Source organism: Erpetoichthys calabaricus, chromosome 15 (genome assembly GCF_900747795.2).
Source record: "Erpetoichthys calabaricus chromosome 15, fErpCal1.3, whole genome shotgun sequence".
NCBI classification, from domain to species: Eukaryota; Metazoa; Chordata; class Cladistia; order Polypteriformes; family Polypteridae; genus Erpetoichthys; species Erpetoichthys calabaricus.
Window position 1 is genome coordinate 16,443,117 of NC_041408.2, and position 25,121 is coordinate 16,468,237.

The 25,121-nt window shown below is 42.3% G+C and overlaps 1 protein-coding gene across 1 annotated transcript in view; it reads right to left on the bottom strand.

Moving 5' to 3' along the window:
* Positions 1–3,556: 3,556 nt before the first annotated feature.
* The window catches only part of abcg5 (ATP-binding cassette, sub-family G (WHITE), member 5), a 33,748-nt gene continuing 12,183 nt past the window's right edge, over positions 3,557–25,121 (bottom strand). Inside the window, exons 6-13 of the mRNA XM_028820835.2 lie at positions 11,368–11,507; positions 11,144–11,273; positions 10,319–10,532; positions 7,434–7,639; positions 7,149–7,287; positions 5,581–5,766; positions 4,228–4,340; positions 3,557–4,138 (exon numbers count right to left, since the gene is read on the bottom strand). Coding sequence (XP_028676668.1) covers positions 3,942–4,138; positions 4,228–4,340; positions 5,581–5,766; positions 7,149–7,287; positions 7,434–7,639; positions 10,319–10,532; positions 11,144–11,273; positions 11,368–11,507 — 1,325 coding nt within the window. The 3' untranslated portion in view covers positions 3,557–3,941. The remainder of the gene's footprint in view (positions 4,139–4,227; positions 4,341–5,580; positions 5,767–7,148; positions 7,288–7,433; positions 7,640–10,318; positions 10,533–11,143; positions 11,274–11,367; positions 11,508–25,121) is intronic.

Genomic DNA, 25,121 nt, shown 5'->3' on the forward strand with positions numbered 1-25,121 from the left:
AAGTTTTAGAACTATAAAGAGTGGGGACAAAGGTTCACCCTGAGCAAATAAAGCATCAAATTTCCTAGGAAAATCAACAGAAAAGTTTTGAGACTGCTTCTATTCAAGTTGAGATTTGGGCAGAGTGCTCTGGTTTCTGTCTTCCCCGTGAAACAGCAGAACAGTTCCTGGTGTGTACTGCTGTGTGCTTTGGGATATCATGTTGTCATGCTATTATAGTGTAAAACACCAGTGGAGCGTAGCGTTCAGTTGAAGTCTCTGGCCTGTGCTCTATTAGCAAGTCCAGATGTATTCAGTACTCCACACAACTGTGGCAGTGGTTCTCAAAATTAATTTAGTGCATAAAAGGCCACAAGAGTGTGTTGGGGATCTCCAGCTTCATCTGAGACCAGAGCCTATCCAGGCAGCATTTGGCCCATTGCAGAATGTATTCACTTACATAGCCACGCACACATTACAATGGACTGATTCAGATTCTTTGTTTAACCCAGAATGCATATCTTTTGACTTGTGGAAAAAAAACTCAGATGTGCAAACTCCACTCAGTCAGTGAATTTCAAACCCACTTCAGGTATCTGAGCTTTTTATACATAGCCTGCCGATGACATGTTGTCTGCCCCCCCCCACCCCCCCCAGCTGGAGCTTCTTCCTCGCCACTCTTCCCTACAGCCCCTTTGTTCCGTGCTGTAAGGGAGATACTTTAACCATTTCAGCTGACAGATTTCAGGTGTTGGGCCTTAGCCTGAAAGCCTTGTCAAGCTGAAGAGGAGTAAGCAGGTTTCATAGTATTTTGCTTAGAAAGCACAGCTTCTCAGTCCCATGGGGGAAAAAACCTTGAGGTTTTGATAATAATTTAGCAACATTCTGTGTGTTTTGAGAAAATGTAAGCTTTCTGCTAACACAGAAGCCAAGGAGTTTTACGTGTGTGTTAATTTGGGGCAGGAAGAATGGGTGGGTGGGTGGCTGGCTGCCTTTTGTTAGACTTTTTTCCCCCAAAAGAGTTCTCTCTCAGTTTAATTTCTGCTTTTTGCAAAATTTGAGCTTTTAGTTCAGTTGCTGCTTTTCTGACATATTTATAAAGAGTGTCTATTGGTGGAAAAATAATGGACACTTTCATGGAGCTTTATCTCTTAGCTGTTGGACACTCAAGCAAAATAACTGCACCATCTGGTAATTGTCATCCTGGACTGAATGAAGACTGCATGAACCAACCAAGGTTGTATAATTTTTTGTATTATATATGCATTATTATATATTATACATTCACATATATATAATATCATATCATGAGGTTGCTGGAAAAGGGTGTGTGGCACTCCTGATGTCTATGCAAAACAACGAAGGTCCAAGTCTTTAGAGTCCTGGTGCTTCCTGTCTTGCTATATGGCTGTGAGACATGGACGCTATCCAGTGAACTGAGATGAAGACTGGACTCCTTCAGTACTGTGTCTCTTTAGAGAATCCTTGGATACTGCTGGTTTGGCTTTGTGTCGAATGAGCGGTTGCTCTTGGAGTCCCGAATGAGGTACATTACCTGCAATGTGAGGGAGCGTCAGTTACGGCACTATGGCCATGCAGCGTGATTCCCCGAGGGTGATCCAGCTTGTAGGATCCTCATTGTGGAAGACCTGAGCGGCTGGACCAGGCCAAGGGGTCGCCCACGTAACACCTGGCTGTGGCAGATAGAGGGTAATTTCCAGAGTGTGGGACTGGACTGCGTCTCTGCCTGAGGTTGTTACCAACCAGGATCCCGAGCGGTTTAATCGTGTGGTGGGTGCGGCAATGCACTGTACCAGTGCAAGATCCCCAACCTGACCTGACCTGATATATATGCTGTTATTATTCTTGTTAATTTAATGTCTCTGTACAGTTGTTACTAGTAAGCTGAGAAGTTAAGATTGTCCATTCCTTGTCTAACTGGAGTTCCTTTATAGCTCAAATGGGTGCCTTATGTGAAGCCCTCCATTAACTGGTAAACTGGGTTGAAGTTAAAGACAGTCCAAGTCAGTGAGCAGCCCACCATTAGAAGTCTCTAAGGCTGAATATGTGGGGCACAATATGAACAGTGAAACAGGTAAGTGTTTACAAGTTGTATAGCTGGTTTTAACATTTCCTCACCCCCCTTTTAAAAAAGAATCTAAGAAGTTAGTTGTTCCCTTTGATATTTGGTGAATGTTAGAGGTGCTTTGAAAATACAATTTAAACAAATGCCTTGGAGACTGATAATCATGAGCATCCACCTCAGCATCACAGTGCCTCTCTGAAATGTGCCGTTCCTGTTCAGTAACTAAGTTTAGAGTGATGTTTCACTTAAGCACTGAGGCTGTAGTTTCAGATTTTTCCCACTTCTGTATGATGGACTGCGGTTATCTGAGGTGTATTCAGCCTGTTATCCTATCCCAGATGTAGGTTTCTCTAGAATTATATTCCTGACTTTATTGGAATGCTCTTTTCTCTTCATTATGGCTTTATCTACCATAGTGTTGAACCTCGATGACAGAACGCGTATTAATCCTGGTAAAGTCATTGAGAACTGGTGACTCACCCACTTCCAGACCATCAACAGACTGGGCGAGTTGGTAAAGTAATACACGACACATGCGCAAAGTTAGTCTAATATGTACAAAGGGCATGAATAGATTTTCAATCTTGGAATTTTGATGTTTCTTTTTAGAAAGTTAATGTAATAGATTTTTAATTTGTTCCTTTTGATATGATATGATGTACATTGTTTTATAGATCAGCTGAAAAAAATTGTTACTTTAATACAGGGTGATTCAAAAAGATTCATTCGAATTCAAAGTGCCGTATTTTTACAACCGTGAGGCACCTGGGAACCAATCACATACCAATTAAAAGATGGGGTCAGAGAGTTTCTGACTGTCACTGCAACATGGCTGCCTTCAGTCTGCGCATTTCTCAACAACGAGCTCCCTCATTGCTGGATTGTCCGTAAAGGAGCCCACAATTTTGCCCTCCACTTCTGGCCCTCAAGATCACCAGATCTCACGTCGTGTGATTTTTGTTTTTTGTGGGGGTACGTTAAGGATTCTGTTTATGTACCACCACTCCCAACAACACTGGATGATCTCCGGAAATCACGTTGAAAGAGCCGCGAGTACAGTGACGGTCGAGAATGGGATGAACTTGACCGTCGTGTTGATGTTGTCTGTACAGCTGCGGGAGGCCATATTGAGCACTTGTAAAATTACATAATAAACATTATGCTCACCTAAACCATTTACAATTGACTGCATTGTTCTGTAATGATTTGTGAAATAACAAATCAAGTGATATAAATCATTATGAAATCAAAAATCTTTTTGAATCACCCTGTATATTGTTAGGTTTAGAATCTGAGACAATAAAATGTGCAGAGAGTTTTGAGGGCTGAACACTTTTTTCCAGGCACTGTATATGCTAAGGAGACCACGTGGCTTCATTTATGGTAGAGCCGCAGCTTGTGGTTACTTAACAAGCTGTCTTGGTCTGAACTCTTTAACCCTCACTCGAAAAAATAGGAAAGGTGAAAGAAATAAACTCTCAAGTATATGAATTTGAAATTAAACATTTCATTTTGTTAAGAAAACCTCATAGGTGGTGCAAGACAGCATTACAAAACATTGTACTAATATTATGAATGTGTTTAATATGTCTGCATCATACACAAATTTAGTTTGCTGAAATAAGAAAGAGGAGCTGCCTGCTGGTTACTGGGAGTCACAGTGAGTGACATCCGTGGTGTCTTGCAGGATTCTGACATTGCTGAGGCTTGCGTTTGCATCCTAAGGCAGCTAGAAGCTTTGTCCACAAGGCAGAGATGTTCTTGATGACAGATTTGTTTTTCCCATTATTTGTGCCTTCCAGTCTTCAGTACTGATCATTCACAGCTTCTTTGACTTGCATTTGAAATTCGGAGACTCTTGATGCTCTTCTGTTTGTTAGCGATGAGCAATGTAGTCTCGAATGTTGAAACTGATGATCCCCAAGATAACAAGTGCAGGCAGAAAGGCGTACAGCATGAGGAAATCCAGAGTATACCGCGAAACTGCACCTGGGTACCCATCCTCTATGAACTGGATGCCATTGCTGAAGATACAGGGGTGGACACCTGTGCCTGGGTTGCTGGGTTTTTCTCCTGTAGAGAAGCACACATTCTTTGGCTTTGTTTCCTAACTCTTACAATCTCAGCACAGGCAGAGCCAACAGAGGCGAATTCTTACTCACCACAAGTAAAGTTTAGCCCATAGAACTCTGTGACAACCAGCAGCTCACAACCATATTTCTGAAAAGTCAGGTAACTGAGCCACTGGAGAAGCTCGGGCATCTCCTGTGAGCTTCTGTAACGAGAGATGGAAAACATCACCATTCACAGTGTACTGTAGTAGCAGATGTCTCAGTACTGAGCTGTGTTACTAATGTCTGTCTTAATCTGGGCACAAAAATCGCATGGATTGATTGGCTTAGTTTACGACGCAAGGCGTGGCCTTTTTATTCAGTCCTTGTCACTCCCTGTCCCAGTTGCTACATGCTGATATTCTTTTGTGCACATTTCCTACTCACTTCAAGCTGTTTTCTGCAAGCGTCATCTCCTTGGTCACCCTGAGTTGTGCTCATCATTTATTAACCTCTTGTTCACTCCTCCCTTCTCTTCTGTTCAACCCTTACAGCACTTCTCACATTTTAACAGTCTGGTCATTCCATATACTGGTCCTCACATGCTGACCCCTGGTCACTCCTGCTGTTCACTCCCAGCTTCACTCCTCATAGGTTAACCTCTTAATCTGCCTATATCGCTGGTCTCCAGCATTAATCTTCAGTTCACTCTACATAACACTCCTCATGTGTTCTACACCTGCACACTCCTAGCTAAGCTTACATTTGTGTTGACATCCTGATCATGACCAGCTTAGCCATTTACGGTTTGGTTTTCCACCGCCTTGTCCCTTCAAGCTTGGTTGTTTTTGGTTGCTCTCTTAGTGCCCTCTTCCTGCCCACTCCCGTTGTCTCCCCAAGTCCTGATCACTTTACATGGATGTATGAATGAACCTCATGGTCACTCCTATCAAACCTAATACACTTTTCACTTTCAAGCACCCGATGCACCTCTTTTTTTAGCCCATTGTCACTGTACTCAGTTTTATTAACCACCTGGTCACTCCCAGCTTAGCTCTCCTCATACTGGCTTTTCATTTCAAAGTTAATATCTCACTTCACAATTACAAATATGTTAACTTTAGATGTTCATCACCATGCATTTCCATGCTAGCTCATCGTCTTCAGATGCTCTTAAACATCTGGTCGCTTCCAGCTTAGCTCATACTGCCCACTTCATGTCACTTGGAACCAAAATGAATGTCTTACTGTATAATTCTTATTGGCAGAGATGTTCATCTGTTGTTGGTAACCCACACCTTTCTTTCATCACCAGATACGTTTTTCACTTTTTAGACATTTGATCACTCTCAGCTGAATTCCTCCACTGTCGGCCATCTGGTTACTCCCAGCTTTGCTCTCCTTCCAGCCAAAATTAATGTCTCCCTATTATCATTGCAAAATGATTTTGAAATATTCACTTACCTAAGAAATCCAGAGCCTACCAGAATGCCAGCAATGTTGAACAGGGCCACGGCACTGTTGACAATATTTGGATTTTGAATGATCCCTAGCAGAACTAGAGCTAGCAGTTCTCCTACGACATGGGGTACCAGAACCACTGCAGTATAGCAGATGAACCGGATCAAATCTGGGAACATGCCCACCGTCCTGCAGGGAAATCACACATTCAAAGAAATAGTCAGGGCACAAAAAACAAACTAAAACATCCCACCATCGCATAGACTTCCAGACAGCATAGATGGTTGTCACGTAGACACCTCCAACAGGCTATTTAGGCCATTGATCCACACATTTATGCTGTGGATAATCCATCGTTTTCCAAAACTTGATGAAATCGGTCTCATTGTTGGGAGCTGGTGTAGGACAAGGCCTCCACAGGGCTGAATTCACAACCTCAGCCCAATGTTGTATTGTTTGTTAGTCTGCCGTCCATTTATACAGAAATGGGGAGAATGAGGAAACTCCACATAGAGCATGACCAGGTCGAGATCTGAACCCAAAACTAGAGCTGTGAGGCAGCAGCAATAATTTTAGATACCCCGTCAAATAGTTTTTGAGACAGTCCCTGGTGTTACCAGGCTGTTATACATTTCATTCACCTCATTATATTGAGGTCCCCCATCACAAAGGGTTACAGACTGTCTAGAGGTCCCTGTCACCTAGCCAACCAGACATACATACCCAGTCTTCCTTATACGAGGGGGTACCCAAAAATAACCAGAATCTGTACCTGGCACACAATCTGGACTTAGTTTCAAATTTTGCCACTAGGTGTAGCGTACTTACTGTATTCTGTGACAATCTGCCAAGTGGCATTGCTCAGTATTGTCTGTACGGCATTCTGTATTTTTCTTGGTGCTTATTAAACATGTTCTGCGATTTCTGTGATGGGTGATCATAAAGAACAGCGAGTCTGAGTTTTAATTTTGTTTTCTCTTAAGGAAAACAGCTACTGAAACTGTAGTGATGCTTGTAACTGATCTTTAAAAAGGAAGCCCTAAGTAAAACACAGGTCTACAAGGGGTTTTCATGCTTCAAACGAGGAGAAATGTCACTTGAAGACCAACCAAGATCTGGCCAACCTTCCACAATTAGGAATAACAAAAATCTTGAAAAATTTTTTGCAGTGCAATTTGCGACGATTGTCATTGGACTATTGAAGAGATTTCCAAATTGACTTGTGTGCCACCTTCCCTACTCTCCTGATCTTTGCTCCGTGCGACTTTTTCGTGTTCCCGCATATGAAAAAAGAACTCAAAGGAAAGTGTTTTTGTACTGTGGAGGAAGTCAAAGAAAAATCGCTGCAGGCAGTGGACAACATTCCTCTTCAGCAATACAAAGATGTTCCCACCAGTGGGAAAACCGTTGGGACAAGTGCATTCATTCACATGGAGAGAGTACTTTGAAGGAGACTAAAGTTTCAGTAAGTAAAAATTATAAAAACAATTTTTTTTTTCAATTCCGGTTATTTTCTGGTACCCCCTTGTATGCTAAGGATTTTATGAGCAAGTGCTTTGAGTTGCTCTTACCAGTATAAGAAAGTGGTGAAGAAGACCACACTGATGACACTGAGCGGCAGAATGTGGATGATGTAGGCCACCAACATGTGCCATTTCTCATACAGGCCATCGGCACTTTCCTGATCACTGATTGCCCTCAGTGCTGGGACTGTGAAACAGAAGGAAAAAGCTGTCATTGTACAATTGATAAATTCAAGGAAGCGGAGGGACAACAGCAAAATTTGGTGTACAGCAGTAGCTAATGCTCAAACTTCAGGTGCTACGTGGGAACTAAAAGAAAAAGGATGAACTTACACAGAGCCACTGCATTCAACATCCCTGTGTATGGTGTGCCCCCCATGGTCTGGTAGATGACACCGATTCGGTCTTGAATAGCACCTTTCAAAACGTCCTCGTGTAGTTTCATGAGAAAGAATGCTATAAAGAGCCCAAAGATCAGGTTCTGGAAGAGACGCATCAGGATGCCAATCCGGTTCCTTAACAGGTTCTTCGTGTTTCGCCTGTACACAGACAACAGAAAAAAAGTCAAAACCATGGCCTACGATGTGTAGAGTGGACCACCACTTCAAAGCTGAGGCACCACATTGGATCTGCCTCTAGTTCCTCTGGTGCCTGTGACCATGGACACCATTTGCACCTCACCACACCGCAGCTGTAGCCGTCTACCTCTTTGTGACTTTCCTGTACCTTTAACTTGCTTCCTCTTGTTTTACATCACTGTACCCATAGCTCACACATTGGCCTTTTCCTCTTCCATGCCCAGTATAATGCCCAGACAAATACAAATAAACGATGAAGATAATGAAAGTTGTAAAGCTTATATAGTGTGTCTTCAGAATGTACACGAGTCCCTTCACTTTTATCACATCTTGTTATGGTTTATCCTTGTGCTAAAAATGACCAAATGCTACAATGACAAGCAAAACATGATTTTAGCAATGTTGTCAAAATCATTAAAAATAAAAAGCTGGATGACCTAAGTGACACAAGTATTCAGACCGTTGGCTATGGCACCTGAAATCTGGCTCAGGTACATGTCATTTAATGGATCATCATTGAGATGTTGGAGCCCACCTGGGGGTCAATTCAGTTGATTACACAGAACTAGGAAAGGTACACCTCTGTCTACAGAAGACCCCACCATTAACAATGTGCATCGGAGCAGCGAGCAAGTCGTGAGGTCAAAGGAATCGCCTTCAGAGCTCAAAGGCAGGATTGTGTCAAGGCATAGACCTCGGGAAGGCTCCAAAAAAAGTGTAGCAGTAAAGGGTCCCAAAAGTGCAGTCACTCAATCATTCTTACATAGAAGAGGTCTGGAACAACTACATCTCTCCTTAGAGTTGGCTGCCTAGCCATACTGAACAGTCGTGGAACAAGGCACCTGGTTAGGGTTGTTATCAAAAACTCGATGGTCACAGTGGCTTAAATCCAAAACACGTGCAGAAATGAGGGAAACTTCTAGAAGGACAACCAACACTCTACTGAGCTGGGCTTTATGTTAAAGTGGGCAGATGATGCATGAAGACCCACTTTGAGTTTCCTTAGAGGCACCTAAAGCCCTCGCAAATGATGAGAAACGAGACTGAACTGTTTGGCCTGAGTTCAGACATAATGTCTGGAGGAAACCAAGCACCACTCATCACCTGGACAATAAAATTCCAACAGTGAAGCAGGGTGGTGGCAGCAGCATAATGTCAGATTGTTTTTCAATGGCAGGGACTGGGACACTAGACAGGGTTGAGGGATAGGTGGACAGACCAAAGTGCAAAGGTACCCTTAATGAAAACCTACTCCAGAGCACTCAAGACCTCAAACAGTGCTGACGGTTCACGTGCAACAAGACAAAGACCCTAAGTACAAAACAAAAAACGCATCGCTGGAGAGACCTGAAAATGGCTGTCATCCACTGATGGTCTCCATCCAACCTGACAGGGCTTGAGAGGATCACCAGAGAAGAAAGTCTGAAAATCCCCAAATCCAGGTGTGGGAAGCATGTCACCTCATACCCAAGAAGACCCACCCGGCCAGAATTGCTGCCAAAAGGGCTTCAACAAATTACTGAGTAAAGGGTCTGTGTAGCTGCATTTACCCAAAATTACCAAAGTTCTGCAGCTTTAGTTTGCTTCATGGGATTTTGGCAAAAGTGTGACAGGTTGAAATGATTTTACAGACAAAATATCTTCGTTTTTAAAGGTTTAGTAAAAATTCAAGTTAAAGCAGTTCACACAAAATTAGAGAAAAAGTTGGTATTGCAAAGCAAAGTGCTTGTTTAAATAAAAATTCCATTTATGACATTTATCATGTTCGTTTCTCTAAATTTGCTCATATAGTCAAACCATTTCTAAACGGTCAGAAAACTGCTTGCCTGTCCCATTTACAAACTGCAAACGGGTCTAACGGTCCAGCGAGCAATGAGACGAATTCCAAACTGACTTAATTAAGACACACACCGTATTACTGATATAGCTAAGAAGGTTTTATCTCGTATTAACTTACGGGGGGGTGAAAGGCTATACCCTAATTTATAGCTATGAGAGAAAATTCTATTCCAATTAAGTAAACACTAATACGAGTTTAACTTAAAGCATTAACTTTCTAAGATTGGCTCTTACAGTCTGAATACTTGTTTAAATGCGATATTTTAGATTTTTGTTTTTTAACACAAATATCTAAAATCCCGTTTTCACTTTGTCATTCTGGGGTATTGAGTGTTGCTTAATGTGGGAAAAATGTAACGATTTTCGCACAAGGCTGCAACATGACAAAATGTGATGAAAGTGAAAGGGTCTGACTACTTTGTAAAGCTTCTGTATTTGTTCATGCCCACGAACAGCAGCCACCCAGCATCTTGGAAGAACCACTCAAATATAAAAGCGGCAGCCTTCTGCTGACCCCGAAAAGCCATGCAGTCTGCCAAACGCAATACAAGCATCTTCATCACCTGGGCTGCCGTCTATCGTTTCTCCACTTGCCAATCTGTCGAAGATTTCAATGACATCTGACTTTGTGTTGTACACTGGGTGAAACTTTAGACCACCAACCACCCTGGGGTTCCTTATGCTCAAGATTCGGTATTTTCTGTCACTCCAAATGAACAGCAGGGTGAAACAGAGCTCAAAAGTAGGTGTCAAAGTACTCCACTTCCTACCACCATTGAGGTTATGTCTACTAGAGGTTACCTGAGCAGGACCAACAATTTGCACAGGTCACTGGGAGATTCTTTGCTTTTGAATGGGACAGGATGTCGCTCCCTCTGCTGCCGTGCTCCCTCAATGTTGTCCAGCATGCGCTGATAAATGTCGGACTCCTCATAGGCACACCGGATGGCCTTGACTCGGTCGAAGGTCTCAACCTCTCGCTCTGTGCTCCTCGTGTCAACTGAAGTGAGGTCCACTGTGAAAGAGATTAAGACGTGTGATTAGGAGAGCCTGATAAACCAACTATCCACGGTCAAAGGACACAAGGCATGGTGGTACCTGTCAGTCTACAGACACACTGGAACACCCTGGCATTTATTGCTCAAACTGGGATTGTGGACCAGGAAGAACTAGGAATCAGAATGTGAACTGGGATGTGTACAGGGATATAATGGGAATCAGAGGAAATGTAAGGGATGCTGTGAGGGTCAGCTTCTTGGTTTGGAGCCAGTTTATGTTAAGATCACCTGTGAATGAACTTTATTTTGAAGGTGTGGACGTGTGCCCAGTTTTCATATTTGACCAGCTGGCTGCAGCCACTTGGGCCATTGTCCTCTTTGGCATGCTCCAGCAGGGAAATCTCTGGTAAATCTCCAAACATTCCAAAGTGAAACAGATATCGAGAGTTCTGCCTAGTGGCCTGTGGGGCCAGGCCATCCAGTGATCTGTCTACTGGTTTACTTTGGTGAGTCTGTACCTCTCTGTACTAGCAGAGTTATGGCTTCAGTCTGACAGAGCGACAGCAAAAACCTTCAGCGCTCTAGAGGTTGCAATGACCTGAGTGAGTGAAAGGCCCAATCAGCTTACCATACAAATCGAAGGGGTTGCAATACTCCGGACACTCATACCCACAGCTACTGAAAAAGTTAACCATTTCCTCCGGCTGGCCACAAAACACTAGTTCACCGCAGCTCATGATGGCGATCTGATTAAAGACCTAAGGAGAGCACAAGACTTGTTTGACCGTCCAGCATCATACCCCACCATAACATTTGAACATCTGACCCTACGAAGCCCCAGATGGTCCTTACTCTGAACAGCTCGGATCTGGGCTGGTGGATGGAGACGATGACAATCCGATCTTTTTGGGCCAACTCCGAAAGCAGGACTACAATCTGATTGGCCGTCATGCTGTCCAGGCCTGTGGTCGGCTCATCCAGTAAAATGAGCTCTGCAGAGAGAAGAAGGGACACAGGGGTCACTCGGGAGCAGAGACGGCAACACCTGCCGGCTCTGCAAAGGTGCTGATAAGTCGTTTCCAATTTAAAAATAATTAAAAGATTATATTTGAAACTGACAAAGACAATTAAAATTGTTTTGATAATTCCTTTTTCACTTCATCTAGAACCACTCGACGGGAACACGGCCGTCTCAATCAGAGCCCCTCGGTTGCCAGCTTGGTAAGGATAATAAATCCCCTGACAGTATAAACTCTTTCCTTTCAGCAGGCCATAAAACCCAGAAGGTTCTTCAAATACCATTTAGCAATTTCAAAGACGCCTTTGTACATTTTCAAAATGATGTTTGCACAGTTTTACCTTTCTGCAAATCCCTTCGAAAGTGTCTTTTTTTTTTCTGTTAGGCGTCTTGTGGATTTGCTGCCATGCTGTTACACTCTTGATGCCACTCACAGCGCAGTGTGTGTGTTCATTTCATGTGCTGTAAAGTGCTGCTGTAGCGACACGCTGTTCAGACAGATTACATGTCCACCTATGCAAACCTAACTTTGTCCTTTTTTTTTTTTTTAAATAGGAGATTTTGGATCTTTATTCAGAGTACGCCACCTTTATTGCTATTGGATGCAGTTAATTGGTGATACTGTATCACTAAGAGGGCAGTGCTGAACATCTACACGGTCATTTTGCTTTCAACACTTGTCGTGGCTTCCCTTTTCACTCTTTTATAAGGCAGGTATGTGCTTTATGTGTATCGAACATCCTTGTTGGGGGTCTTTTATTTTATTGAGATTGCCCCCTTTCAGAAATACTAAGAGTGGGTGAATAACTTTGACAGAAAAACCTGTGTTCTTTTGTGAGCGTTTAACGTTTTCAGTAGGCATTAATAATACCGAAAACAGCACAGACGGCAAAAAAGACCCTCGTAGCATAAAATGAGTCCCCGTCTGTGTAAGAGGTGATACATACAGTACTTGAGACACCAACCTAAAGCCCTCGCAAACGATGAGAAACAAGACTGAACTGTTTGGCCTCAGTTCAGACATAATGGAGGAAACCAAGCACGTTGTAGTTGTAAAGCTTATATAGTGTGTCTTCAGAATGTACACGAGTCCCTTCACTTTTATCACATCTTGTTATGGTTTATCCTTGTGCTAAAAATGACCAGATGCTACAATGACGAGCAAAACGTGATTTTAGCAATGTTGTCAAAATCATTAAAAATAAAAAGCTGGATGACCTAAGTGACACAAGTATTCAGACCCTTGGCTATGGCACCTGAAATCTGGCTCAGGTACATGTCATTTAATGGACCATCATTGAGATATTGGAGCCCACCTGGGGGTCAATTCAGTTGATTACACATAACTAGGAAAGGTACACCCCTGTCTACAGAAGACCCCACCATTAACAATGTACATCGGAGCAGCGAGCAAGTCGTGAGGTCAAAGGAATCACCTTCAGAGCTCAAAGGCAGGATTGTGTCAAGGCATAGACCTCGGGAAGGCTACAAAAAAAGTGTAGCAGTAAAGGGTCCCAAAAGTGCAGTCACTCAATCATTCTTACATAGAAGAGGTCTGGAACAACTACATCTCTGCTTAGAGTTGTCTGCCTAGCCATACTGAACAGTCGTGGAACAAGGCACTTGGTGAGGGTAGCTACCAAGAACTCGATGGTCACAGTGGCTTAAATCCAAAAAATGTGCAGAAATGAGGGAAACTTCTAGAAGGACAACCAACACTCTACCGAGATGGGCTTTATGGTAAAGTGGCCAGATGATGCACGAAGACCCACTTTGAGTTTGCTTAGAGGCACCTAAAGCCCCTCGCAAATGATGAGAAACAAGACTGAACTGTTTGGCCTGAGTTCAGACATAATGTCTGGAGGAAACCAAGCACCACTCTTCACCTGCACAATAAAATTCCAACAGTGAAGCAGGGTGGTGGCAGCAGCATACTGTCAGATTATTTTTCCATGGCAGGGACTGGGACCAAAAAGAGCATAGACGGCAGAAAAGACCCTTGTAGCATAGGTGTAAGCTCACCCCGTCTGTGTAAGAGGCGATACATACATACTTGAGACACCAACAGCGGACACCCCCAGTATGAGTACCGTTGTACAAATATCTGTGTTGAGTGCTATGGGGTTTCTGCAGTGACCAGTGTGCTTGGTTCTCCCTGTGAAAAATGAGTCACATGACAGATGTGAATGATTGGCAGATAAGGGGTTACTGCGTTCAGGAAGTTGACGGCTTTGCAGGTATGTCAAAACATACTGTCCAGCAGTGGAGCAGAGTACCACAGGAGAGGCCCCTTTACAAAGCTGCTCAGTTAACAGTGGGCACAGACTGCTGACGCCTACGAACACATTATCTGGTCTTTACGACTCTGCTTTTACTCGAATGATGGGTACCATGATGGGAAACCATGTGAGGCATTTCATGTGGACTGTGTGCAAGCTGCTGTTTCGGAGCAGGAGCCCGCTCTCTGATGTTCTGGGGGTGTTTCAGGTCTTTTGGTTGAAGTGATAATGCACTTGAACCAGAAGGGCTACATTGTGCTTGTGGAAGACCAAGCGTTAAATTTTGTGCTTCATCACCAGGGTGAACACTGAATGTCTAATCCGATTGGCACGAATAACATTCTGAAACATTCTCGCACTTAGACTGACCCACAAAATCCCCAAATTTAAATCACATTGAAAATCTGTGGTATTGTTTCGAGCGAAACACAATCAGAGTCATCAGACCAATCTGACCATACTGCGAGACTTGGTGTTGGATGAAAATTGATTTTGCAAACTGGTGGTGTCCATGCCAGACAAAGTGCAGATGTTCTTTGATCTCATGTAGAAGTTGTGTGCTATTAGATAAGATTTAGCCAGGGGTGACACATTTTATTTGTCCTGTGAGCTTATTTTTGTAAGGATGGAGAGAACTCCATTTTAATGGCTGAGGTGACTCCAGTTCAGCAGTTCAGATGCTTTGCAATTGAAAAAGTTATCAAATAAGTAATATTGTGTATTTTAATACATTAGTGTTTATCGAGATGCTGGAAAGTGGTGACATGATGTTGAATGCTGGTCGGGCTCGTAAGTAAGACTTTAACTTTACTCTATACATGAGGCAGTACTGCTGCTGCATTATTTATAAAGGAGTTACTAATCTATGTGATGTAAAATACAATGAGGCAACACAGACGCGTTCTACCTAAACAGGCAGAGGTCAAAAAATGCAAATGACCAAAAAAAAAAAAAACAAAAATAAATTCACAACCAGGAATCAGAAAGAGCCTTTCATCAGAGCCCAGAATGATTTGGGATTCATCACCAGAAATACAGAAGAAAGGTTTATCGCCAAGTAAAGGGTCACTATTCATCAAGCTCGGACCCCTTGGAATTAATTACTGACGAGCGCATCCTGTGGAATTCAGGAACGGGTTCCCATGGCAAAAACCAGCACAATGTTCTTAGAATAGCGGCACATGTGGCGTAAACAAAATGGCGTCACTGTTCACAACAATTCAACTTTGACAGGAGATAAGAAAAAAACACAACAACAGACCTCAGAGTTAGATTCTCTGTACTTTAAAACCCCACTATCTATATATAATATATACTAGGCTCACCCGCCTTTTAAGGCAACCGACTTTTATCCTCAATTTGTGTGCGCTCCATGTGTACATCAGGCATGTAAGTGTAGGGAATGAGAACATCAAAGTGCCCATTCATAACATCTCCTGAAAACCTAAGTTTTTTTATCCCCTCGAGTGCCTGTCCAAACTTGGAGTGTAGGACTCCATAATAATATACTTGAAACTCATAGGGGAACAACTCTCCCGCTGCCATTAGCTCAGAAATGGTACCATAAGTTTGAGACTTTGACATTTCAGTGAGATACTGAAGCTCATTTGTATAAGAGATTCCTGACGGCTTCATTGTAAATGGCTGAAACCTTGACCAATTACTTAAAACATGTCGTACAATGTCAGCCCGAATCTGTACCACTAAAGACGGAGTTTCATACACTAAATAAGCTATAGATGAGAATAAGCAAGCACCATCTCCCCTGATATTTACTACGCGGTGAGGCATTTGTACTCCATCAACATTAGTTATTTCCAGAGATATAATTTTGTCTATTTTTCCAGTGCATTGCGCACAAAAGCAAGGGAACGATGGGAGCACCAGAACTCTGCTCACATCGCGTCGCTTCGTACTGCAAGCCACAAGTAGTAAGTCTGTGATAAGCGGAATACCGCTACGCTTTGCACTCACGGGACGGAAGGACAATCCCGACCGCTTTTATATAGTAGGATATCTCTCTATATATAACATCCAAAGTCTGTCTTTCTGTCTGCTTTTCACAAGAGAACTACTTAACGGATTTAGGTTGATTTTGAGACTTCTTTCATCGCACTAATATTTATAGTTCACTTGCAGGAGCGATATATTCACGCTTATCCGGCTGTAGGCCGAAGGGAGGTGGAAGCGTGACATCAGGAGTGGGGAGCCAGGTGGGGCCCTCCTTAATCACGGGCCAGCCTCTGTTCGAGTCGCTCTACCTCTCTCATGTGTTGGTGCCTACCTTGCTTCCGCCTAGCTAGTTTGTTTATTGATTTTAAAGTTTGTCCTGTTTCACTACTATGTGGGCAGAGCCGCGGGGTACCGCTACTGTATGTGTGTGTATATATATATATATATATATATATATATATATATATATATACACACACAGTAATCCCTCACTTATCGCGGGAGATAGGTTCCAAGGCCAACCGCGATAACTGAATTTCCGTGAAGTAGGGACACCATATTTATTTAATTATTTAACGTGTATTTGGACGTTTTTAAACCCTCCCTGTATTGTTTACAACCCACCATTTACTCTATTAAAAACAGGGACAACTGCTAAGCAATATGAAATCGGTAGATAAGTTTACACTTACTGTATAGCGAAGTACACGTAGCAGCTTGTAGGCGGTCATGACGTCGTCGACCTTGTTGCAAAGATTCCTAAAGCAGATTCCATCCAGACTACTGCCTTATCACGTCCACTTGCAACTCGTTTTGCACCCTGGTTAAAGGACACTGCGGCCGTAGATCTTATATGCTTTTCCTCCTTTTTAAATAAAGAGAATCGATGTCCTGCAGCGGTGTAGCTGTTCCCTTCCTTCAACATATCCAAAACTTTTACCTTTTCTGCAATCATTTGCATCTTCTGTTGGTGCTTGGACACGGCCCCTGAAGCAGGAGCACGTTAATGATGAATGAGTGAGATGAGACTTCCTGGTTAATGCAACACTCCGTCGCTGAGCCAATCAGCAGCACACAGGAACTTAACTGCGTGCTGTGATTGGGTAGCTTCTCAGCCATCCGCCAATAGCATCTCTTGTATGAAATCAACTGGGCAAACCAACTGAGGAAGCAAGTAAACAGACCCATTGTCCGCAGAAACCCGCGAAGCAGCGAAAAATCCGCGTTATGTATTTAGATATGCTTACATATAAAATCCGCGAATCCGCGAAAAGTGAACCGCGAAGTAGCGAGGGATTACTGTATATAATATACAGTATGTGTGTGTGTGTATATATATATGCTATATTTTATATATGTATATATATATATATATATATATATATATATATATATATATATATATATATATATATATATATATATATATATATATATATATAATATATACACACACACACACACACATACAAGGTGTGCCAGTTTAATTCCCAGAACGCACCTTTAAAAAATATACATGTGGAACTGTACACTGGTGGCTACTGTCGCCTTCAATGTACTCCCCTTGTGCATCTATACACTGACTTAAATGGCGTTCCCATTTCTCGAAGCAGGCCTAGAGCTCATTTTCAATACGTATTAACGTCCGTCATTGTTGTTTTTGGCTGTCCACTTCTGGGGTCATCCGTCACATCTTCTCGCCCATCTTTGAACCTCTTATGCCACTCAAACACACTTGACTTTTTCATAGCATGTTCACCATATGCCACTTTCAACAGTTTGTAATGTTTCAGTAGCGCATTTGCAGATTTTCACACAAACTTTAATATTAATACCCGTACATTGTTGTAAATTTCGATCACCTATTTTTACACCAAAGTGAACACACAGATATCTATTACCTTCCCAATAGCTAACTAACAATTGACTGTATCAGCATGCAATTTATACATGTATTAGTTCAAACGTGTTGAAACACGAATACTCGTGTGATTTCAAATTACGTCACGGGTGACGCTGCACAGCCATTCCAGGAATTAAATTGTCACACATCATATATATATATATATATATATATATATATATATATATATATATATATATATATATATATATATATATATATATATATATATATATAATATAGATAGATAGATAGATATATAATATAGATAGATAGATAGATAGATATATATATATATATATATATATATATATATATATATATATATATATATATATATATATATATACTAGTCATTTAGCCTGTTACAATAACGGGCGCTAGAACAGTAGTGCATAAACATTAGTAGGAACAGTCTATATTAAATGGCAAGGGACTTTGACCTCATTCTTTTTGTTGGTCGTATTTTTCTTTCTTTCAGCCTTTCTTTTGTTGATGTTTACTTGCTGAGCTGACCGTTCTTCGTGGGCTGCCGCCGTGTATTGTGTGTCTTTAATTTTCTGTGACAGTAATACTGTCTTGTACGGCTCTATTCAATAAGGGCGCGCACAAAAAGGCGAGCTTCAAAAGGGCGACCTCAATTGAGCGCGGCGAATAAAGGCGTTCGTAGATAATGTAGTTCAAATGGCTCTGGAATATGTGAAGAGCAACAAAAGTGCAGATCTTTATTTACGCGCGCCTTTATTCACTGCGCCCAATTGAGGTCGCCCTTTTGAGGCTCGCCTTTTTGTGCGCGCCCTTATTGAAGGATGCCTGTGCGCGCCCTTATTGAAGGATACCGTCTTGTACGTCCGCTGGCTTGTACGTCCGTAATATACCTTTATTTTCTCTGGCGGTAATACAGGCGTGCGCGTCAGTAATATGCCTTTAATCTCCTCTGACAGTAATACTGGCTTGTATGTGGCTGTAATATGCGTAACTGTATTGTGTACCTTTAACTTCCTCTCGCAGTAATACTGGTTTGTATTTCCGTAAAACGCCTCTAACTTTCTCTGACAGTAATATCGCGCATCGCACCGTGCCCTGCGCATGCACACTTCATCAGAAGACACCCACACACGGACACCTGGACGCACATTGGGATTTTATATATATAGATATAGATTATATATTACTAAACGACAGTTTAATTTATGCACGGCGGACACACCGAAGCGCATGCACACAGTGCCTCGGCGCCCCAGAGTCAAAACCAGCGGCTTCCCAGAGTCGGTAGGTGGCGCCCAAACAACACAACCTGTAAACTAAACTTGCTCTAATCCACTGTGCCAGCAGTCAGTGTGGCATATTTGGATCACATGACGGTAATTCAGTATTACAAGTAAGTTAAATTATGATTCCTAACAGTAAACGACGTCTACCTAACGACATAGCCACAGAACAACAAAGACGAGACCGCATGGATAAAAACAATACACGGAGGCTCCTGCAACGCACTTCAGACACACCAGAAGCAAAAACTGAGCCTGTAGTTCCCAGAGTCAGTGCGTGGCGCCCAAACACCACAACCTTTACACTACACCTGCTCTAATCCACTATGCCAGCAGTCAGTGTGTGTAAGTTGGAGTATGCTTCCTAACAGTAAACAACTACTACCAAACGACACAGCCACAGAACAACAAAGACGAGACCACATGGATAAAAACAATACACGAAGGCTAGGAGTCACAGCTCCAAATGGAAGGAGTTCAACGATTAGTAATACAAACATAAGCCCGTTTGGCTACGACCTGTAAACGAGCCCGTATGGATAAAAACAATGAACGAAGGCGCCCACACAAAGAAACCGCTTTAGTACAAATATGTTTATTTAATTAAATGAAAACTTTACCATGGCTACGACCTGTGAACTAAACCTGAGGTAAAGCGTGCACGCCAGGTTGTATAGCCGCCCGAACGCGACCGCCCACACCACCGCACTGGATCCGCCGCCATGGTCACTTCAGCACATGAATCCGCCGCCGTCAGCAAACGAGTTCTCGCTGACGACACATCCATAGAAAAACAGAAAAGAGACTGCATGAATAAAAACAATAAATGAAGGCGCCTACAACGCACTTCTGAAACACCAGAACCACAGTGTCACAGCTCCAAAAAGAAACTGCTTTAGTACAAATATGTTTATTTAATTAAATGAACTTTCCCAGGACGCACCCACCCTCCATGATATTTCATCCCTCCAAGTATCGGAGGGAACAGAAAGTGATTGCCATTCTTGGATTTGCGATTCTTTTGAGAATTGCAGGCTTGCTGGTATATATATATATATATAATACTTTCACGGCATTCGTAGTCTGTGTCACAGTCTGATTGTATGGGTGGTTACCTACCAGGTAACGCTTGTGGTTGGTCAGCAATCTGCTAACATCCGCCACGGTGCCCTCAGTTTGTGAGGAGCAGATCATAAACTATTTCAACCATATATAATACTGTATATAAAAAATACTAAGGTTTGTAAATTTGTAACTTGATTACTTGCAAACTAAGGGAGCTAGAACCTTGGCGTTGGTCTTTATTGAAAGCATATAACCTGAAATGTTCTAGAAATTCAAATAAATTAAGTAGTAGCAGCTTGGAGGACACTTTACCGGGGAACGGACACATTTATTGTAATTAAAGCACATCTGTTGATAATTCCTCAGGACATGGTACATACGTGTTCAACTTCTTGTGTTTATAAACAATGGGCTGAGAATTACTGGTGTTTTGACATCATCTTTTAAAGCAAGACTCAAAATCTTGAATTCTTAGTCAATAAAAAGTTGATCTCAATATATTTGCAAAGTAAAATAAACTACTTTATAATGTCCTAAAGTATCACCCATCTCTGTTGTTGTACAATTTTTAAACACTGGCGTTGAGTACATTAAACAGTGCAAATCAGGCAGGAGATGCAGACTGAGCAGCCACACTTGCCTCTTCAGATGTTATGTGAGAGGAAATTCAAGACGTTTACAACATTTACACAGAAACACATGTAACACAAGTAACGACCTTGTAGTTAAGTCAGTAAATGTCCTGCAATGATGAGAATTTCAAGTATGACGTGTTCCATTGCTTTTTAACTGATACGTGTAATTAGACTACACAACGGATTACTTCCTACTGCATCACCTCTAACTCTGAATATGGTGACAGGCCGCTTGTTAGCTGAACATGGGGGTCTCCTTTAGCTCCACTGGCTCAGCTGCTCCCAAGCTTTGAGTTTGCTGCCAGCCTGTCCATGAGAGGACCCTGGGTGACCTGTTGCTGGTGACACTAACCCTAAGTATCCGTGTCATCTGATGTCTTTGTAGTGTGTTGGTGTTTAGGTAGCGGTGTTGTACTCCTATCTTGCAGCACTAGGCTTACTGCAATGCTGTGTTATTTAAGTAATTTAATTTGAATGTTTTTGCACAGAGTAGAGAACTTTTACTTCTATATAAAATGTTTTTTCAGTAAAGATGAAAAGGTGCATTTTATTTTTAGAAAAAGCACTGTTTCTCATACTATATTTAACTTTTATTTCTGTGATGGGTTATTGCTTAGTAATACAAAGATATCAGTGGATTTGGGTGTAGGAGACCCTCGTTCAGTGATAAGCATTACATTGCAGTATTTAATCTCGATAAGAATCTCCTTTTAAGAAAATCAGTTCTATTATAGAAAAATGTCTCTCTATTATAAAAAAAAAAAAATCTTTGAAGGCTTGGAAGGAGACGATACATGATCTTCTTGGAAGACAATTTGAAGTCCCATGAGAGACACTTTAACGTCACGCGAGACAAGGCATTGAGACAAAAGTGATTGACGCGCAGCACAACAAGCAGAACACGCAGCTCGGCGGCAGCAGATGATCAGACCGCATCTCCTTAGCGTGCATTCAGCAACAAACCCAACACCGATAACGCAAGCAGCCAAGACGTGAAGTGGCTGGAGCATGGCGCACCTCATGGGACGGGGTGGGCAAGCAAAGTGAGCAGGGGGCAAAGCCCCTTAGTATTCTTAAAATTGGTAATCTCTACGTATTAGAAAAGTATTATAAACACATGAGAAAAGTAAACTATATTTTACTAAGCATTAAGATGTAAGAGTTAGGAATTAAACGATTTATGCCTACATATTTTTTATTATTCTGTATGGGCTAGAAACTAACAAGTTCATAAGCCAAAGGTCAGGCGTGCAGGAGAGCTGGAGAAGGATGGGCCCCTTGCATAGACAGGGAATGTGAACTCTGTGGCTGTAAATAATGGCAGCGAGTGCCGAGCTAGTGAGGAGTAGAGGTAGGCCTTGTCAGACAGACATGATGGACAGAGACTGGTTTGACACCCCCTCAGCTGAGAAATAATGATGGAATTAAATAGAGGAATGATAGGAGTCAGATGAAGATGAATAATGACTTGTATAATAAATATAAGAGATGCCTGTGGCTGCTCACTCATTTCCCGTCTGAAGTGAGCCTGTATGTGCGCCATACAATAATTCTTGATTCTGCTGCCTGCCCTGAGACTCCGAGTGTCTTCTTTAGGGCTGAGGGTCCCCATGCTGCCTAATCACTATGAGGTCTGACTTCCATATTGTGACTTTACATACTGTATCAATAACAGCTTTTGTAATTTTTCTTCAGTCAGTCCTTATTTCCCTATGAATGTCCTTTTCAGGCAGCACAGTGGGTAGCGCTGCTGCCTCGCAGTAAGGAGACATGGGTTCGCTTCCCGGGTCCTCCTTGCGTGGAATTTGCATGTTCTCCCCGTGTCCGTGTGAGTTTCCTCCCACAGTCCAAAGACATGCAGGTTAGGTGGATTGGAGATTCCAAATTGTTCCTAGTGTGTGCTTGGTGTCTGTGTGTGTGTGTGTGCCCTGCGGTGGGCTGGCGCCCTGCCCGGGGTTTGTTTCCTGCCTTGCGCCGTGTTGGCTGGGATTGGCTCCAGCAGACCCCCGTGACCCTGTAGTTAGGATATAGCGGGTTGGATAATGGATGGATGTCCTTTTCAGTGATTGCGAGAGAGTTATGTTGGGTCAGCTCCGACTGTATGACGCTGCTGCTGTTCAGTAAACCCACAAGAGCTGAGCCCCCCGCCTGTCAGGTGTGTATTTAAGTGACAAACATCACAGGTCATCATCCACTAACTGGTCTCCTTAGTTTAATACCAAATGAAAGACCGTTGCTCATCAAGCCCATTTTCATGATAACGCTCGTCGTGATACCACCTTGCCCTTTCCTAACCCACATACCATTTTACAATGGGAGCTACATGTAGAGTATTATTTTAAGATTAGGAAAATTCAATACATCCCACAAGGAACTAATCCAGAGTCCTACAGTGTTTACAAGTCCACTATCAACAGCGTCTCACACACAGCACCAACTCTGCCAGCAGGTACCGCTCTGCTCCTGCCCAACTATTATCATTATAAATCAATATGCCCATTCAAGTAAGCAAAGTATTCATGTGATCAGTTAAGTTGCATTTTATATATTTGTAATTAATTTGGACCACTTTGCAAAGATCTGTTTTCCTTTTGATATTAAATTGTGGTAACTGTCAGGCGGGTGAATACTCTTTATAAACACTGTACAGAGTGCTTTGATTTACTAGGGCGGCCCCACAGATTCAGGGTCCTTGGTTTGAATCCCACAGCCACGGTTGTTCCCATTTTAATATAATCAGTGATACCCAGCCTCCCCTTGACGCTGTACATGAGTGGTGGACCAGCGCTGTAGGTTTGTTTGGTTATTATCAGGTGTACAATTAAATTCTTGCTTGTATGTGCCAATCAACACATAACACGTTGCTTGTGTGACCCTCATTTATTAATACTTCGAGCAGGGGTGTCCAGCTCTGGTCCTGGTGAGACGCAGTGGCTGCAGGTTTTCATTCTAACCCTTTTCCTAATCAGTGGCCAGTTTTCACAGCAAATTAAACTGTTTTCCCTTCATTTTAATACCCCTGTTTTTAAAGATTCGGTTCTCTGAATTGATCAATTAGTCAGTCAGTCTTTTTTCCAACCCACTATATCCTAACACAGGGTCACGAGGGTCTGCTGGAGCCAATCCCAGCCAGCACAGGGCGCAAGGCAGGAAACAAACCCCGGGCAGGGCGCCAGCCCACCGCAGGAATTGATTTGTTTCTTCATTAAATGATAGCCAAAGAGAAATGAGATGTGAAACAAGCCAACAGCTAAATTAGGGCTTGAAACTCCAACCAATTTCACTCCAATCCCTTTCTTAAGGAGAAACCGATTCTTGCTGTTAATTAAACCCGTTATTTAATTCCATCGGTTATTGCTGCTCTCATTCTGCCACAGCAGACATTTCCAAAACTGTTGATTTTCTGTTTTTTTCTAAAACCACCATCAAAATGTTTTGGTGAGTTGAGAGATCAACCTTACTGAGACCTTCACCTTTCTTTATTTTCAGGTATTGTGTGATGGGCACAGGTGAGCTGGTCATGTGGCGGCTTGTTTTGTGTCTCGCTATTGTTTGGCTGCTAATTAAGGAAAAAGAAACAACTAAGGGGTCTGAGTCAAGTTAATTAAAATTAAGGCAAAGGAAGTTAATTAGCAGCAAAAACAGGTCACTAATGAAGAAGATGGATAGAATGAAAACCTGCAGCCGCTGAGGCCCTCCAGGCCAGGAGTTCGACACCTGTGACTTAGAGTGAAGGTTTGTTGCATTAACACCTTTTGATTTTACAGTGCTAACTCCTTTTGACTAGTGGTGTTCGTTTCTGTAAGTAATCCTTTAGATAACTGTTGGTGCTTTATTGGCATGGGAGAACCCACCTCAGTGGTCTTACGTGAGGCTAGGCTACTGTCCTATAATCTTAAGATAGTAGCCATTTATTTGGGTAAGAAGACACAGCTCCAAGTGTGATATGTGTGTCCGTCCTACGTTGGGTTGCTGAATGCGACATTGTCATTTTTACAGCAGACTCCTCATTGGTAAGAGACTCCCAGTTAGCAGTTATCTCCTGATTGCAGCCTTTTTGTTTTCTGTAGCGTTTTGTGCTTGGTGGTCATTTAATCCCTCGGGGCCTCTTGTACGTTCACAATACTCAGAGAGCTGAGCTTTCACCACTGCTGTTAGGTAATACTAAAACAGACCGGTTATTTCCTCACGTATCCCCAGTTTACTTATACTATACTGATGACGATTGAATTTTTTAATTGCTTAATACCAACAGAAGTAACTTCTGTAAACATTAACATTATACAAAGTTACTGTCTGTATACTTGCATTGTTATCACTCTTTAATTTAATATTTTATTTATCAGTATGCTGCTGCTGGAGTATGTGAATTTCCCCTTGGGATTAATAAAGTATCTATCTATCTATCTATCTATCTATCTATCTATCTATCTATCTATCTATCTTGTTTATAGAGACCCCCATTTAATAATATTCCAGCTG